The following is a 19,298-nucleotide window of genomic DNA, read 5'->3' as shown; positions in this document are numbered from 1 at the left end:
CTCCTGCTGATGTTCAGGTGTATATCAGTATGTAGTGTCTCTACTTTAAAGAGTCATCTCCTGCTGATGTTCAGGTGTATATCAGTATGTAGTGTCTCTACTTTAAAGAGTCCTCTCCTGCTGATGTTCAGGTGTATATCAGTATGTAGTGTCTCTACTTTAAAGAGTCCTCTCCTGCTGATGTTCAGGTGTATATCAGTATGTAGTGTCTCTACTTTAAAGAGTCCTCTCCTGCTGATGTTCAGGTGTATATCAGTATGTAGTGTCTCTACTTTAAAGAGTCCTCTCCTGCTGATGTTCAGGTGTATATCAGTATGTAGTGTCTCTACTTTAAAGAGTCATCTCCTGCTGATGTTCAGGTGTATATCAGTATGTAGTGTCTCTACTTTAAAGAGTCATCTCCTGCTGATGTTCAGGTGTATATCAGTATGTAGTGTCTCTACTTTAAAGAGTCCTCTCCTGCTGATGTTCAGGTGTATATCAGTATGTAGTGTCTCTACTTTAAAGAGTCCTCTCCTGCTGATGTTCAGGTGTATATCAGTATGTAGTGTCTCTACTTTAAAGGGTCCTTTCCTGCTGATGTTCAGGTGTATATCAGTATGTAGTGTCTCTACTTTAAAGAGTCCTCTCCTGCTGATGTTCAGGTGTATATCAGTATGTAGTGTCTCTACTTTAAAGAGTCCTCTCCTGCTGATGTTCAGGTGTGTATCAGTATGTAGTGTCTCTACTTTAAAGGTCCCCTATTATACTGTTTTTCTTTAATATATTATAGGTCTCAGATATATACAAAACATGTCTCTGAAGTGTTTGGCTCGAAACACCAAACAGATCATTGCAGCATCCCATAATCCCCTCTGTTTCAGCCCTGTTTCAAAAGTGCTGATTCTCTGTCTGTTACTTTAGATGAACATAAGGAGCCACTCCCCACGCCCCTCTGAGAGATATTTAGTTAAAGTGGCCAAGATCTGATCAGCTGTTTGGTGTTGTTTGGTGGATTGGATGATTGAAGTCTGATGAATCAAGACATATTGGCAACAATTTATTTATTAAGAATGTATTCTTTTAACAAGCAGCCTCAGTAGCGTGTGGAAGAACCAAACACAGCCACAACAGCCTCTCCTCCTCATGCTGTCACCAGCCTGCTCACACTCTGCTGTGGGATGGCATCCCATTCTTCAACCAGCATTTGTCCCAAGTCAGCCAACGTGGTTGTGTTGGTCACTGACAGACTCATCTCTGAACATAATGTTCCTCCACATGTTGAGGTTCCAGTGCTCTGAACATAATGTTGCTCCACATGTTGAGGTTCCAGTGCTGTGAACATAATGTTCCTCCACATGTTGAGGTTCCAGTGCTCTGAACATAATGTTCCTCCACATGTTGAGGTTCCAGTGCTCTGAACATAATGTTCCTCCACATGTTGAGGTTCCAGTGCTCTGAACATAATGTTCCTCCACATGTTGATGTTCCAGTGCTCTGAACATAATGTTCCTCCACATGTTGAGGTTCCAGTGCTCTGAACATAATGTTCCTCCACATGTTGAGGTTCCAGTGCTCTGAACATAATGTTGCTCCACATGTTGAGGTTCCAGTGCTCTGAACATAATGTTCCTCCACATGTTGAGGTTCCAGTGCTCTGAACATAATGTTCCTCCACATGTTGAGGTTCCAGTGCTCTGAACATAATGTTCTTCCCCATGTTGAGGTTCCAGTGCTCTGAACATAATGTTACTCCACATGTTGAGGTTCCAGTGCAAGTGGGCTTGACGGTGAAGGGCAGTCATGGCAGGCTCCTGGCAGCTGCTGTTTGGCATTGGCAGAGGAGATTTGTCACATTTTTCATTGGCGCACCCCACATACTCCGCTCTGCTGCTCATCCCACAAATACTTGTTCCTCACAAATGTGGTACCATTGGAAAGGTAAATAAACAGGCTTTCCAACGGTATAAGATTTATTGCCAAGAAGCATTGTTACAACAAAGAAATAATCTACCAATCACAGATTTCCTTACTTCTTTTTGTTAAGTTTATATTCTAAGTTTCCATGGAATGTAACCAGCTTGTATGGAGGCCCAGTAGAGACCTAGCTGCAAACAATGAGAAGTATATGTTATACATGTATGGGCTTAGATTTGTCTCATAAATATTTGTGTGAACATAAAAATAATTTGTGTGTAAATATGTGATTTGTAAATGTAAAACACCATCCACAAATGCATTTAAAGCTCCCATGTCATGCTTTTCCGGTTATTACCCGTCCCCTTGTGTGTTATGAAGGTTTTTATGCATGTAAACGGTGTGCAGAGTCAAAACCCTCAAAGTACACCCTGTAGCGAGTAAAACTCTAACACAGAAAATACCTCCCCAAAACGCCTCGTTGGAGATACGTCACTGCCCATTTGATTCTTCCGGGTACCGCCTGATGTCATGCGGTACCCGGAACGAAATGGACCAATCCCGAAGAGCTATGGCCACACCAGCAGCGGCGTGTTCCTCCTCCAGAGGTTCGATGAACCGGCATTTCACAGACGAAAGCTTCCAAAAACATTGCCCAGTTTGAGGCCGGATATGCACAGCTTGTTTGGACCGTTTGGAGCAGGGGAAGATCTGGGTATACAACCTGTAAGTTTGCATTGTTATTTGTGTATTTATCAAACAAGACTGTTTAAATGTGTAAACTGTGTTGGACTGCTAAGCCATTGACACAGTGCTAACTGTGCTAACTAAGTTGCTAGAGTTTCCATATATCAACTCTAATATCAGCAGATGGCCTTGCATACATGTATCTCATAGCAGGAGAATGTCTGCATTCACACACAAAATACCTATTGACAGTATACTGCGGGTGATTTGCCGGTCAGTCGCGAAACGTAATTACATTATAGCTGGCGTAGCGATCTAACACACGGAGCTTGAGCTAGTTTTGGTCAGAAAAACATTTTTGTGATGCTACGTTGCTAGCGTTTAAATATATCAACTACAATGTCAGCAGATGGCCTTACATGTTTGTCATGGCAGGAGAATGTCTGCAGTCACACACACGGAATACTCATACAGTATACTCCGGTTTACCGTACATTGTGACCGTACATATACTGCATGTAGCTAACGAGGCTAGCTGTATGCTAGCGCAAAACAATGTATTCATGCAAGTTACATTGTATGGTAGCAGAATACCCGTATACGATTGCAATTATAAACACGTTATTGCTAGCCTAATATGAACCACTAGCTTTTGTTCATAGTAGTTTTATTACACTGCATTATAGTTGCCTTTCCTCCAAGCTAACGTTCATATCGTGTTAGCTACCAAGGTAAACAAAGCTAGGTTAGCATATTAGCAGGCAAGCTGTTCATTACACAACTACTACTAACGAATCTAAAACAACTAAGTTTCTCTAATATTTTGTGATTTGCATTTGATTTCGTCCAGCCAGATCCTGGCGGACAATCCATGACGGGGAAGGGATTCTACTACTACTGAGGCGTCGTGCTAAAAGGCACCGCACCGCACCGGCTGTGCGCAGGCAAGAGGAGGAGGAATGGATGATATACCGTGTATATATGTATATTTATGTTCATTTTGTACATTTCTAAAAATAAAGTTTAATGGAAATACTTAGTAGGCCTATCCTTTCTTCCCTGAATTCATATATAGCAAACCATGATTTGATTTCTCATCAAACAGTAGTAGTTTATAACGGGTAAAAATAACTTACTCTTTGTTATGAGCGGCTCGTAGGCCACAACGGAAAGACAAGGAGACATACACGAGTTTACAAAACCACGGCACATTTATTGTGGTAAATGCAAAGATAGGTGGTTGAGAGGATCGCAGAGTTAGTCTTCCTGCAGCCGCTTTGGAGAGAGACTGGGGCCGTAGTGTCCGGAGGTGTCCGTGATCGTGCTGATTAGCTTCTTCAGCTCCACCCCATCGTAAGACAAAGGCCCTGGGGCCGTCACACTCTTCTATAACAACAGTTAAAAATATATATGTATATAAAATATACCGCTGTACCGACGCCATGATAAGACTGATGTTACGCTGAGAGCAGCCGGGAAAAGCACTGACATGGGCGCAGCCTCTCTGGTGGTTGACTAATCAGAACGAGTGGCCGAGCTGACCAATCGGAGCACACTAGGCTCACAGGGAGGGGGGGGCAAGAGCTCCAACGAGTCGTTTAGTGGAGAAAGTGAATACTGCTGAATACACATGCTTGACAGAGATGCTGTATGCGAAACCAATGTGAGTTTGGAAAATTGCACAGTATAAATCTATTTTAGTATACCTCAACAATGTAATTATGATCAGTGGAAATGGCCATGACATGGGCCCTTTAAAAGATTTGCAAACTCACAAATAAATTTGCAAATGTAAAACGGATCTGCAAATACGCAAAATATTTCCACAAATAAAAACAAAATCTGTGAATATCTCTTTAAAGGTAGGGTAGGTAAGTTTGAGAAACCGGCTCGAGATCGCTAGAATTTAAAAATATACAACCGGAAAAAATCTGCCACTTCCTTATAGAGCCCCTCCTCCAACACACACCAAGAGTACTTTTCCCACAATAGTTCATCAGAACTACGATATATTTGCGTTCACACCAAAAAGCCCCAGGAACTAAAGTAGTTCAAATTAGTTCATCTGACTCGCTTTTCAGTCCCTGCTAGAGAGCAGGGACTGTTGTGGGAGAAAATAGTTCATACGTCTGATTGGCTGTGCGGAATGCAAACAACGCCCCGTGAATCTCTAGAATCTTTTTTGAAGGCCGCCATTGTATTTGCTCGCATTAAGCTCAGCACAGCGCACCAACGAGTGGATTACTTTTGTGAAAGCAGTTATTATGGCAACACTAAATAAATCATTGGAGCGGTGGAGTGATGAGGATGTGTCGGCGCTTCTGGCGATTTACTCGGAGGACGCGAAGCGTCGCATTCAGAAGCTTCTACTGAATGCAGTTTCTGTGGTTCAGCAAAGTTAGCAGACCTGGCAAAGTCATGTCGGGACGAAGGTAAAATAAAATACATGCACTGCACTGTTTTAATCTGCACAATACTGGTCTCAGATGTACTTTTATTTGCTCAGTAGATCGAGCTAGCCATGCTAGAACTAGCTAACAGGTCCAAGCTGGCTAACAACATCTAGCTAGCTAGCTATTCTCAGCCGTGCCCGCTATGAACACGTTTTGACTTGTGAATATGTGTGCAATGTTCTGTAATTGCTTCACTAACTCATGGCACTAATCGTGTGTTTCAGGCGAGGTGTTTCTCTCTGGATTGGAAACTAGTTAGCTTTTCCCTCCGGGATAAAACGATAATATAACGTTAGCAATTAGCATGCTAGCTGGACATAATGCTACCTCTAACAATACATTGTAGTTGCTATAATTTCATCATTTGCAACATTCATTCTACATGTTAATGGTAAAAGCTTAAACAGTTGATTACCTGCATGCCACAAAGACTGATGTTCTAATATTTTGCACATTTAAGCAAAAATGTAATTGAAATTCAATTTATTTTTCCTTTTTTATTGATTGTTATAATTGTACTCAGCCATGTTATGTTAGATGTCAATCCACTTACACTGTAACTACTCTGGCCTTGAAAGAAGGCTACGCATCTAACTGATGTCCACTAATCCCTATAAAACAAAGTTCAAGCATACATTAAGCACAAAACAATAAATAAGGGCACTTTGATATTTATTTGATATTATTTGATCCTATCTTATCTTCTACTTTACACCTGCATTTTGTACACTGTCCCTGCCTGCACCATGTCCAATGTTGTCTCTGTTGACAACCTACTAGGCGATTAAACTGATCTTGTATCTTGCTTATTTCTCCTTAGGAAAGCGGGCACGGGATGACAGCTTCCTTGACACCATCATGGCGATGGACCGCCGTGCCATGGTCAGCAAGGAGAATGAGGACCTGCATGCCAAGGAGATGCACGACGAACGGCTGCTGCATTCACACAAGGCCCAGGAATCGGACGACCAGCTGCTCATGGTGATGCTGCACCATGCTGACTCGGCGGCGCGCCAGGTGGAGGTGTCGGCGCGCCAGGTGGAGCAACAAAATACCTTTCAGGCTGGGCTTCTGGCAGTGCTAAGCGAGCTGATTAAATCCAACAGGCCTTCAATAAAAACATTTAAAAATACTTGTCGTCGTTGATAAACTGTCCAATGACTTGTTGGGAGGCGTGTGGTGCAGTGGTCTGGTGCGTTGGTGTGCGGATCAGGGGAGCACAGGTTCAAACCCCACTGCAGTCAGCATGTCGTTGTGTCCCTGGGCAAGACACTTCACCCCAAATTGGCTACACCTGGGACAGTTAATTTTGTATTATTGTGATTATATATATGCCACTGTTATTAATACTGACACTTCACTTTGCACTAAGGTGTGTCTGCTGAGCCTACCTATTGTTATTATATTGTTATTATCAGAGATGGGGTCGTTACTAAAAAAAAGTAATATATTACATATTACATATTACTTTAAAAAAAAGTAATATATTACACTACTTCGTTACTCTCTACATAAAGTAACTCGTTACTTTACTCGTTACTTTACTCGCAGGGCCGGCCCGCCCCTCCCTACAGGCAAATCACGCAGACTGCTAAAGTTTCAAATGTTCTCTTTAGTTCAGTTTCCATTGTCGCATAAGACTGATCCAGATAGCTCTGACCATGGCTGTCCTCTGTCTCCTGCTATCTGTATTTTGCGCAGTATATCTCTGAACGATGCGATGGTGATTCCACTGTGCAAATGGGCAACATTACCTCTACTATGAAGGATGCTACAAGCCTGTCCATCTCTGCTTTGGTTACCGGTCCTCCAAATTCTAATTTGTGCTGCTTCGGAGTCGGCGGCAGCGCACTCACAACATCCTCACTCTGGGTTCGGGGGTCCGGTCCTTAGCTATTAGCTTCACCTTAGCATGTGTTCTTTGCAGGTGTTTGTTGAGGTTTGACGTGGTGTTTGCAGCAGTGGATAACAGCTTCTGGCCTGGACACAGTTTGCACCTCACCGTCACATTCCTGTCTATTCTTCGGACGAACTCAAAATAATGGGCATACCTCCACCCCTCGAAAGTTATCGCTGACTCTGCCATGTTTATGCAGCACTGCACGTGGAGATGTGGACGCGCAAATCGCGCAGATTACGTACATATAAACCTGCGGCGGAAACCCCTCTTGTCTGTCAGTGTGATTATGACTGATTTTATAAAAGTAACGAAGTAACGCGTGTCGGGGCAATGTTAGTAACTGTAGTGTGATTACTGAATTATAAAAGTAACGCGTTACACTACTCCGTTACCGACAAAAGTAATATTATTACAGTAACGCGTTACTTTGTAACTTTGTAACGCGTTACACCCAACTCTGGTTATTATATATATATATGTTTTGATACTACTGACACTTTATTTGATATTGAAAATGTTAACTTCTATTTACATGCATACAACACACCTGGGACAGCGTGATGCTGTTATTGATATTGTCTTGAGTGTGCTGTTATTGATATTGTCTTGAGTGTGCAATAAAAGAGAACCTACATGGCGATTAAACAGAGCCTGTATCTTACATTTTTCATTACATTTCATGTAACTAAGCTTGCTTATTTCTCCTCTGACACTTTATCTTTACAGTGACCTGTGTAGCGTCCTATACATCACATGTAAGTGATTATTCTGATACCATCATGTTTCATCGGTTATAAACTGGCGAAGATTTATTTATTGTGGCTTTCAAAAAGATAATTTCATTGTATTTCAAACTGGCGTCCAACACAAGCACTATTTATTTATAGAAAGAGAAATGGTTAAGTTTGTTATTACCAGTGTTGTGAGTTAAATATTTTTAATTAATTATAGTAAGGGAACATCTTAGGAGTTAGTGTAGTGAGTTTCAGAGCAGTGTAATAATTATTTGACCTAATACTAAATGTTTTTATGAACATGACATGGGGATTTGCTAACTTTTGATTTCCCCCATTTTACACGACACAAACACACACATACTCGCTGTGAAGTTGTTTGCGGCCTGCCAGTAAACCCAAAGCAGAAGAAGAAGAAGTGACGTCAGCGGTTAATTTGCCTAATCCACCCCCAGGAACTCATTTTGGTGTGAACGCGATCTGCTTTAGTTCATCAGAACTAAAAGAGCTCTCATGAACTAAAGTTCTCATGAACTATTGTGGGAAAAGTACTTGGTGTGAACGCGCCTAATGAGGGCACGAGATAAGTTTGTGCACAGATGGAAGGCTGACAGGCAGGTAGGCCATCCAGTTATTTCAGCCGGGCCGGCTAAAATGATTGGTCGTACTTTTTACAGTACTACGGCTTCCACAGATGACATTTTTTTATGGATTTTTTGTCAAAGCACTTAAGATATTCATTGCTATCGGGATGTTAAGAGCATTCCATGGAATATAACAAAAAGTGTATCTCGAGCCGGTTTCTCAAACTTGCCGATCAGGCATTTGTGAATCCATTTTGTGTTTGTCAACCAAAATGCGCTTGTGGATCTCAAATCTCTGCTTGTGGATCTCAAATCTCTGCTCATGGATCTCAAATCTCTGCTCGTGGATCGTCTTTTTACACACACAGAGTTTTGAGACAAACTTTCCGCTGGTCTCGACCGAAATCTGCTCGTGTCACTCGGTTATTTTCGGAAACCACTTGATGCCTGCTGATGACGACATTTCCGGATTTCAAGGTTTCAAAATAAGAGCATGATGGTTTCTTTAATGTGCCGTTTTTGTATTACTTTAATGAACAGCGGTACGTTAGGTGCATTCTTTATCACCATCATGTTATAGTGATACAGTTAGTTTGTGTTAGTTTATTTGTTCAATACAGCCTATTTCGAGCACATTCGTATGCATTGATGTTGAAGTAGGCTACTTAGGCTACGCCCCTTTCGGGTCCTGGGGGGCTACAGCTGGCAGCAAAGCAGCCCCAGAGATAACTCTTTCTTCATATCTTTTGTTATGTTTTATTTAGCCATTTTCTCAGTCTCTCTCTTGTTTCTCACATACGTTAACTGATGGGAGATACGTGGTTTATGTTTTGTTCTTGGTCGGTAGGTCCTTAGTGATTTCTTGAGTGTCCATTTGTCATTTCAGACCAACATAGCTGCAGCTGCCCCGGCCGAGATTTACTCGACATACGATACAACCAAATCCCACACAGTGTAACGCAAAGTCAAGCTGCTTTGAGCGGCCGTATTGGCTGCTGTGAGTCGTCGGGTAAATTCTCACAATAGGTACAACTGGAAAGCTACAGTTCCAGCGATTCGGTGGTTATCTGCATAATATTTGTTCTCCTTATAATCGAAAAGATCTGATTAAATACGTAGAATAATATGCGCACTTCGACATGGCGCTGCGAGCGTCAACTCCAGAGGGAAGCCATCATGCTCTTACTTTGAAACCTTGAAATGCGGAAATGTCGTCATCAGCAGGCCATCACGTGGTTTCCGAAAAATAACCGAGTGACACGAGCAGAATTCGGTCGAGACCGGCGGAAAGTTTGTCTCAAAACTCTGTGTGTGTAAAAAGACGATCCACAAGCAGAGATTTGAGATCCACAAGCAGAAATTTGAGATCCACGAGCAGAGATTTGAGATCCACGAGCAGAGATTTGAGATCCACGAACAGAGATTTGAGATCCACGAGCAGAGATTTGAGATCCACGAGCAGAGATTTGAAATCCACAAGCAGAGATTTGAGATCCACAAGCAGAAATTTGAGATCCACGAGCAGAGATTTGAGATCCACAAGCAGAGATTTGAGATCCACGAGCAGAGATTTGAGATCCACGAGCAGAGATTTGAGATCCACGAGCAGAGATTTGAGATCCACAAGCAGAAATTTGAGATCCACGAGCAGAGATTTGAGATCCACAAGCAGACATTTGAGATCCACAAGCACATTTTTGGTTGACAAATACAAAATGGATTCACAAATGCCTGATCGAAAGTTGTAAATGTTAAAGAGATATTCACAGATCTTTTTTTTATTTGTGAAAATATTTAGCGTATTTGCAGATCTGTTTTACATTTGAACATTTATTTGTGAGTTTGCAAATCTTTTAAATGCATTTGTGGATGGTGTTTTACATTTACAAATCACATATTTACACACAAATTATTTTGATGTTCACACAAATATTTATGAGACAAATCTAAGCCCATACACATGGAACTAACCTAGTTATCAAATTGATCAAAGGGCAGAAAGGTTTTGTAATGATATTATAATCATTCTGTAACCAAAACTCAGTTGGTGGTTGTTACTCTTATAATTAGTGAATCATATGTCCTGTTCCTAACATGTCTTGGAAATAATTATTTAAGTTTATTGAGGTTTTTATGAACAAATCTAAACTGTCCATCTGCCAGTTAAAATATCCCAGATCCAAAGAAACGCATGCAAATCAATTACAAATGTTTTTTAACATTAGATATCAAAATGTGTATACATCTGCCAGGGAGTGACTTTTGAAAACTTGTTTTCAGAATGCAGAAAGGAGTGAGTCTGACTCACAAGGCGGACTACCCTGCATACAGACTGATGAGAGCACAGGCCTTCGACAATTTGGTGAGTAGTATAAGTTGGTAGTGTTACACGGGAAGAAACCTCCACTGAGTTGTTGGAAAGGTGGGGGCTAACATGAAAAAGCATTTATTAGATTTCCAAATAAAAACATGTTTGGCACATTTGAAATCAATGTTGTTATTCTAAATGCTAATTAGCACTTTTACATGGCGATTTGGATGAGATAAAATATCGTATTTTTACCTAAATAGTTTGATCGATATGAAGTGGAGGAAGGTCATTGACAGAACAGCTACAACAGACTCAAACATATCATTTTACAGTCATGCAGCCTTTGAGAACCAGAAAAAGACAACACGTGCTATATTACTATATTACAAAAGTCCAGAAATCTAATTTTAAATATTTCATCTTATATCCTGATATTGATATAATATTGACATATTGACCAGTCCTTGCCTACTATCTATATATAGACAATTGTCTACTTGTATCAATATTACTACTGTCAACTTAGTTTAAAGTAGAACTACTGAACTTATTTTGGGAGTTAAACGACCGGCAGTGGCTCAGTCAGTAGGGGCTTGGTCTGTGAGCCGTAGGGTCGCTGGAACAGTCCCAGAACAGACCTAAAATATGGAGTGTTGGCTGGTACTTGGAGAGGTCCCAGGTCACCTCCTGGGGAACTGCCGTGGTGCCAGGAGTCGTCCCCCCCCCACTGCTCCCCGGGCACTGTACACTTATCACATCAGCATCTATTCATTATAAAGAGCTTGTAATTGTCTCTGACTGTGACAATGACCTTCTTTTAGAATGCACTTACTCATTTCCACACTCCAACCCTCACTCATGTTAATTCGTTGTCGGGAATAATCAAGGGATTCTGATAGTGATTCTGATTTAGGTCCAGATTATGTAGCAGCTAATGAAAAGTTACCCTTTAACAAGGTTATCTGACAGTTTGATAAGTTTAGAACCCTCAGAGGAAACATGGCTGCCCTTCCTGCAGTTTGAGAACACGGTCACATCATGTAAAGTGAAGGTCAGTTGACAGGAAGTGGATGACCATCTCTGACCCTTGTGTTGCAGCCTGGGGACAGGAAGCTGGCCCACAGTGCCCAGATGTACCACTACCAGCATCAGAAGCAGCAGATGCTCTCAATGGAGAAGTGAGTTACAGTGCATCCGGAAAGTATTCATACCCCTTAACTTTTTTCACATTTTGTTATGCTACAGCCTTATTTCAAAATGGATTAAATTCATTTTGTTTCTCAATATTCCATACATAATACCCCTTAATGACAAAGTAAAAACGTTTTTAACACTAGAACCGCCAACGGGGTCAATTTGACCCCGAGCTGTTTTATATTTGATGTAACTTTTTTTCAATAAAATATTAAAGTCTCCCAGTCCGTGACTTTTCCTGAAAGTGTGTTATGTACCACCCTCTGTTGTTAAAAATTGTCAATATGAAGTCAGATTGAAGAAATCACCCAAAAAATTGCCATTTATACCTATTTCCGCCAAGCGGGTCATATTGACCCCACCCCTTTTCATATAAACATGACGTGTTGCTATAGCAACGCCTTTTGTCTACTGCGGTTCCTCCTTTTAGATTGAGAGAGAGAGAGAGAGAGAGAGAGAGAGAGAGATGAGAGAGAGAGAGAGAGAGAGAGAGAGAGAGAGAGAGAGAGAGAGAGAGAGAGAGAGAGAGAGAGAGAGAGAGAGAGAGATGAGAGAGAGAGATAGAGAGAGAGAGAGAGAGAGAGAGAGAGAGAGAGTCTGTAGTGAGGGAGTGTGCTCCCGCTCACGGGAAACTGCTCGCACTGCGCTCCGCAGCAAACAGCTGTGGGGCGAGTTGAAAGTACGTTATGCTGGCCGCGGTGTCTAAATAATGCTTCCGGGCCAGCGGGCCATTTATAATGTCGAGCCCTGAGAGTCCACAGATTATATTGGTATACGTTTCATCCCTGTGCGATCAAAACTCTCTGTTCAATAAAAGAACATTTTACCTTGAAAATCAATGCATTCTAATAGCGGGTCAATTTGACCCAGGTGGCGGTTTTAGGTATAAAAAATCTCTGGCGGTTCTAGTGTTAAAGAATTGTTTGCAAACGTGTTAAAAATAATAAAATGAAATATCACATGTACATAAGTATTCACACCCTTTGCTTTGACACTGAAAATTGAGCTCAGGCGCATCCCGTTTCCACTGATCATCCTTGAGATGTTTCTATAACTTGACTGGAGTCCACCTGTGGTAAACTAAATTGATTGGACATGACTTGGAAAGGAACACACCTGTCTATATGAGGTCCCACAGTTGACAGTGCACATCAGAGCACAAACCAAGTCATGAGGTCCAAGGAATTGTCTGTAGACCTCAGAGACAGGATTGTATCAAGGCACAGATCTGGGAGAGGGTACAGAAAAATGTCTGCAGCATTGAAGGTCCCAACGAGCACAGTGGTCTCCATTATTTGCAAATGGAAGATGTTTGAAACCACCAGGGCCCCTCCTAGAGCTGGCCGCCCGGCCAAACTGAACATCGGGGGAGAAGGGCCATAGTCAGAGAGGTGACCAAGAACCCGATGATCACTCTGACAGAGCTCCAGTGTTACTCTGTGGAGATGGGAGAACCTTCTAGAAGGACAACCATCTCTGCAGCACTCCACCAATCAGGCCTTTATGGTAGAGTGGCCAGAAGGAAGCCACTCCTCAGCAAAAGGCACATGAAAGCCCCCATGGAGCACCTAGAGGACTCTCAGACTATGAGAAAGCAAATTGTCTGGTCTGATGAAACCAAAATGTATCTCTTTGGCCTGAATGCCAAGCATCATGTCTGGAGGAAACCAGACCTGGCCAACAACATCCCTACAGTGAAGCATGGTGGTGGCAGCATCATGCTGTGGGGATGTTTTTCAGCGGCAGGAACTGGGAGACCAGTCAGGATCAAGGGAAAGATGAATGCAGCAATGTACAGGGAGATCCTTGATGAAAACCTGCTCCAGAGTGCTCTGGACCTCAGACTGTGGCGAAGGTTCACCTTTCAACAGGACAACGACCCCAAGCACACAGCCACGATAACAAAGGAGTGGTTTCAGGACAGGTCTGTGAATGTCCTTGAGTGGCCCAGCCAGAGCCCAGACTTGAACCAGATTGAACATCTCTGGAGAGATCTGAAAATGGCTGTGCACCGACGCTCCCCATCCAAGCTGATGGAGCTTGAGATGATCTGCAAAGAAGAATGGGAGAAACTGCCCAAAGATAGGTGTGCCAAGCGTGTAGCATCATGCTCAAGAAGACTTGAGGCTGTAATTGCTGCCAAAGGTGCTTCAACAACGTATTGAGTTAAGGGTGTGAATACTTACTAAAAATTATTTTAAAACTTTTTTCACTTTGTCATTATGGGGTATTGTGTCTAGAATGTTGAGAAAACAAATGAATTTAATCAATTTTGAAATATGGCTGTAACATAACAAAATGTGGAAAAAGTGAAGGGGTATGAATACTTTCCAGATGCACTGTACATGCCCCCCCTCCCCCTCTGCCTCCTCCAATCTGTTACCCCCTAAATATTAAGCGTGTGTGTGGTTGTGTTTGACCTTTGCAGACACAGGGATGAGCCGAAAATTCCCGACTCAGGAGCATCGACAGATGAGGAGAACGAGGACGGAGACTTCACAGTGTACGAGTGTCCTGGACTGGCCCCTGTGAGTAAACTCTACATGTTATTTTATGTTAAGAGTCATACTGTGTGTATTATTTGGTCATCATAATTATCCAAAAAAACTACCATATTTCAGGAAACAATACTTATATACTTATATTAATAACTATCATTTATTTCTAGTCATATTATAAAATGGGCATATGTATTGCAAAAGATGTCCCTCATTGGTATCATCCTCGACCCCGCCCTCACTTTCCTCCCTCGCGTAAACCAGGTCACAAAAACCGCCTTCTTCCACTTAAAGAACATTGCCCGCACCAGACCCCCCCTCTCATCCACCGCTGCTGAAACTCTCATCCATGCCTCCATTACATCCCGTCTGGATTCCTGCAACAGCATCCTCTATGCATACATCCTCAATAAACTGCAATATGTCCAAAACTCCGCTGCCCGTATGCTCACCTCCACCCGACGCTCCGACCACATCTCCCCTATCCTCCATGACCTCCACTGGCTCCCCATCAAACACCGGATTGACTTCAAATATTACTTCTCATCTACAAAAGCATCAACAACCTTGCCCCCCACCTACTGTACCTCAGTGACCTCATCCAACCACACATGCCCACCCGTCGCCTCAGGTCTGCTGAAGCTAACCTACTAGAGCCCATCAGAACCAAGCTCCGGACCTTCATGCAAATGCATGAATGCAGCCTGACATTACGGGATTGGTTATTGTCGTGGCTTCCTTCCTTTTTTATCTATCAAGCCACTAGACGCCTTAAACAGACATGTTTTAACTCGTTTTCTTCCTTTGTATCACTTACAGTTTGAAGATTTGCTTGGCCTCCGATGGTTTGGATGGTATTAAGCAGAGGTGTGGACTCGAATCACATGACTTGGTCAGAATCGAGTCACCAATTTGATGATTTATTTATTATTTGGACTCGACTTGACAAAATCACAAAACACTTGCGACTCGACTTGGACTTGAACACCAATGACTCGGGACTTGACTTGTAGCCTTTATTTAACCAGGTGAAAAATCCCATTGAGATCAACGATCTCTTTTTCAAGGGAGACCTGCAGTACATTGGTTACACATAAAAACAACAGAAAACAAAAAGGACATCATACAACAAAAAGGACATCATACAACTTGGACTTGAGCCTTCTGACTTGAGGTGACTTGATACTTTAATTCAGAGGTCTACAACACGTCGATCGCGAGCTACCGGTAGAAGAGCAGACTTACGTCGGGGAGAGCCGAATCTTCAGCCGCTCCTACTCTTGCGGGGGAATCCAACCATGCAGGGAGGGGCGGGACTTTATTTTGCTGGCCCACCATGCGGCCAATCCTATGCGAGGACCCACTAGGATCATACCATTATGTGAAAGAAGGGTGGGGGGCAGACACTCCAAAGACAGCAGGTGTAGTGGTACAGGCCAGCTACAGAGCGACGGGGAGAAGGGGGGCCGTATTTAAATGCAAGCGCGTCGGAAAAAGTCAAGTAATGTGCGAAAACTGAAAAAAGAAGCAGCATCTGGCTGCATTTCAATGATATTGGAGAAAGCAAAGCTGAGTGCAGGATTTGTAAATGAAAATAACCTTCAGAGCAGGGTTTTTTTTTTTGGTAACCACTCAGGATTTATTGCCAGAGGTGGGAGAAGTTCAGATCTTGTACTTGAGTAAAAGTACCAGAGTGTAGGAATACTCGGTTACAATAAAAAGTCCTGCATTCAAAATGTTACTCAAGTAAAAGTACACAAGTATCAGCATCAAAATATACTTTAAGTACCACCTACAGAGGGATCTAGATTCAGGTGTTCTCTTCCCCATAATGACCGCCTCGCTGCACATTATCCCTTGCATAAAAATAGATTGTGGGTCCCTTATAACAGTGGTTCTCAAATGGGGGTACGCAGACCCCTAGGGGTACGTTGGAGTACTGCAGGGGGTACGTGAGATTTATTTTATGTAAAATAGATAAATATACCAATTTTAGGAAAAGTAACAGAGTTTGAGCAGTGTGGGTTTTATATTAATAGACTAGAGTTACACATATTTCAAAACACGAAGTGTAATAACTGCAGTTGCCTCCCTGTCAGAATGACAAAGATCCTCAGTGAAGCACAAGCCCATGTTTCTCACTAAATTGTAAGTACAACTTATTAAAAAGATCACTTCAATGCAAATAATGTCATCTTAGTGTTATTGCATGATATTAAAATTGGTTGGCCATGAATTTAGTGATGGATTGTAAACATTTGAAATGTAGCATTTAAAGGTGGGGTAGGTAAGTTTGAGAAACCGGCTCGAGATACACTTTTTGTTATATTCAATGGAATGCTCTTAACCTGTTAAGCCCTGAGCCTGTTTTTCAGGTCTCAGGCTCGAAAATGACATTCCCAGAACAAATGACCATATCTTCCCTTCTAAAAGGGTTAAATTAATAATCTTTTTTCTCAAAGTAATGATAAAACTGTGAGTTGGATGTAGAAAAGTCAGAATCAATATAGATACTTTTTATTTTAAAGAAAATTCAGATTTTACATAGTAAAAAACTGTAAATTATAGTGTCCGTCCAAAAATTCTTTTTTACTTATAGTGAAAACCACCCTTGGATGATGGGTTAGTAGACTAAAAGCTTTAGGAATCCAAAGTACAACATATAATAAGTACCCTGTATCAAGATTGATGCAAAACAAGTGACATTTGACCTTTTTAGAGAGATTTAGCAAAAAGAAACCACTTCTGGGGTCATTTGGGTGGATTTTCCATATCTCTGGCCCCCCTTGCTCGATTGTGATGGTTGACACCTCTTTCTGACCGTTAGAGCCAATAGAATCGAAGGGGGAGTCCCACACACACACACGTTGTGAAGAGAAGAGGTGGGGGCTTCGCGCATGTAATTTTGCATCAGAGTGGACCGATCTCTAGCTTTGACATCTGGAAACGGAAAAGCAGTTTTAATGCTTATGGATTATCAGAAATCATTTCAAAGGGACACAGACACATTAGATTAACCTATGGATTAACTTCAGCAGCGTTTTTTTATCGTTTTCATGCCATTGAAGACCACTTTGGAGAGACTACAGAGCCAAGGTAAAAATGTTAGCATTTTTAGCTACCTAGCGTCACCTGTTTTGATGTCCGTTTTTGCTTATAACGTCGCAAATACGTATAATTCAGTGGTAATGTCGGTGTCGTTAGATTCTGTGTCACCTCACGATGTGTTGGGTGTGGTGAAAAGATAAATAATAAGGTTTTGTGAGTGATGTTCGGTGCAGTAAGGTGTTAGCATTTTTCGCTCGTTGCTAATTCAGAGGCTCAGTGTTAGCATTGTGGGTTTTCTTTTGAAAAAAAAAAAAAAAAGATCAGTTAGATGAGTTTCTTCCCGTTACATGGATATAAAACATTCATAGTTTTATTAAATGAACATGCCCTCAGACACTGTTTCCTGCTAGATGTTGCGGCAGTACCCCGGTACCGGGGTCTCTCGGGCTTAACAGGTTAACATCCCGATAGCAATGAATATCTTAAGTGCTTTGACAAAAAATCCATTAAAAAATGTCATCTGTGGAAGCCGTAGTACTGTAAAAAGCACGACCAATCATTTTAGCCGGCCCGGCTAAAATAACTGGATGGCCTACCTGCCTGTCAGCCTTCCATCTGTGCACAAACTTATCTCGTGCCCTCATTGGTCATGTGCGCGTTTGTGTGTGTTGGAGGAGGGGCTCTATAAGGAAGTGGCAGATTTTTTCCGGTTGTGTATTTTCAAATTCTAGCGATCTCGAGCTGGTTTCTCCAAAATTACCTACCCCACCTTTAAGTGTTTCTCAGTTACAATGTTGTTGTTTTAATAAATCAGACACTGATGGTGCAAGGCTGTACTGTACCTCTTTATATAGGCTTTTTTCCCCTAACAAATAATTTTTGCGCTGATCAGGGGGTACTTGGCTGAATTTCTTTTTCAAAGGGGGTACATTATTGAAAAAAGTTTGAGAATCACTGCCTTATAACATGTTGTACACAGTGGAAATAAACATTCTGGTCAACTTAACATCAGGGATCTTATACATTAAACTCCTTCTGAATCAAACCGTCACAGTAGCCTAACCTTACTGATCCCTCTTAAAATAGAAGAAAAACAGGTTACTTTACCAGCAGAGAGAAAATGGATTATTAAATGATTAATGTGACTAATAAAGGGCAGTTTGATCATTAAGTATTATTCTGTTGATTGATGTCATTACATTTGATGAAAAGCACATAATGACTTGTTTAAGACTCGGTTTTTCAAAGTTTAGGACTTGGATTTGACTTGAACTTGCCCATCCTGACTTGAGAATTGACTTGGGACTTGAGCGCAAAGACTTACTTGTGACTTGCAAAACAATGACTTGGTCCCACCTCTGGTATTAAAGGTGGGGTAGGTAATTCACTTCAGAAACACTTGTTGTTATATTCCATGGAATGCTCTTAACATCCCGATAGTAATGAATAAATTAAATGCTTTGACAATAAATATATACAAATATTTCATCTGTGGAAGCCGTGGTACTGTAAAAAGCAAGTCCAATTATCTGCCTCGGCCCGCGGCAGATAATTGGATGGCCTACCTGCCTGTCAGCCTTCCATCTCGTCCACAAACTTATCTCGTGCCCTCATTGGTCATGTGCGCGTTCGTGTGTGTTGGAGGAGGGGCTCTATGAGGAAGTCTGAAGGTAGGGGCAGATTTTTTTTGGTTGTGTACTTTCAAATTCTAGCGCACTCGAGCTGGTTTCTCCATTCTTACCTACCCTACCTTTAAGCGATGTGTTTGCTCAAAATAAAATAACAAACTTTTACATGTGCAACAAAGAAAAGAAGCCTTTACAATATTCAAAACAAATAAGCAAAACTCAAATAAAATAACAAACAACTTAGGTATTCTTTCTTTCTTGACAATGCTTATATAACTTAATAACTTGTTCCTCGACGGCGTCTTTCAAGCAGGTTGCCCATCACTGTCACTTTAGAGGAGGCGCCGCGGGAATTGTAGTCTTTT

The 19,298-nt window shown here is 41.7% G+C and overlaps 1 protein-coding gene across 1 annotated transcript in view; it reads left to right on the top strand.

Annotated features, from left to right (window-relative positions):
• npdc1b (neural proliferation, differentiation and control, 1b) overlaps window positions 1-19,298 on the top strand; it is a 57,257-nt gene that overhangs the window by 33,924 nt on the left and 4,035 nt on the right. The window contains 3 exon segments of the mRNA XM_034118452.1: window positions 10,535-10,616; window positions 11,664-11,743; window positions 14,188-14,287. Coding sequence (XP_033974343.1) covers window positions 10,535-10,616; window positions 11,664-11,743; window positions 14,188-14,287 — 262 coding nt within the window.

Source organism: Trematomus bernacchii, unplaced genomic scaffold, assembly GCF_902827165.1.
Source record: "Trematomus bernacchii unplaced genomic scaffold, fTreBer1.1, whole genome shotgun sequence".
NCBI lineage: Eukaryota > Metazoa > Chordata > Actinopteri > Perciformes > Nototheniidae > Trematomus > Trematomus bernacchii.
Note: the sequence above shows the minus strand (reverse complement) of the source record. Positions and strands in the feature narration are given on the sequence as shown.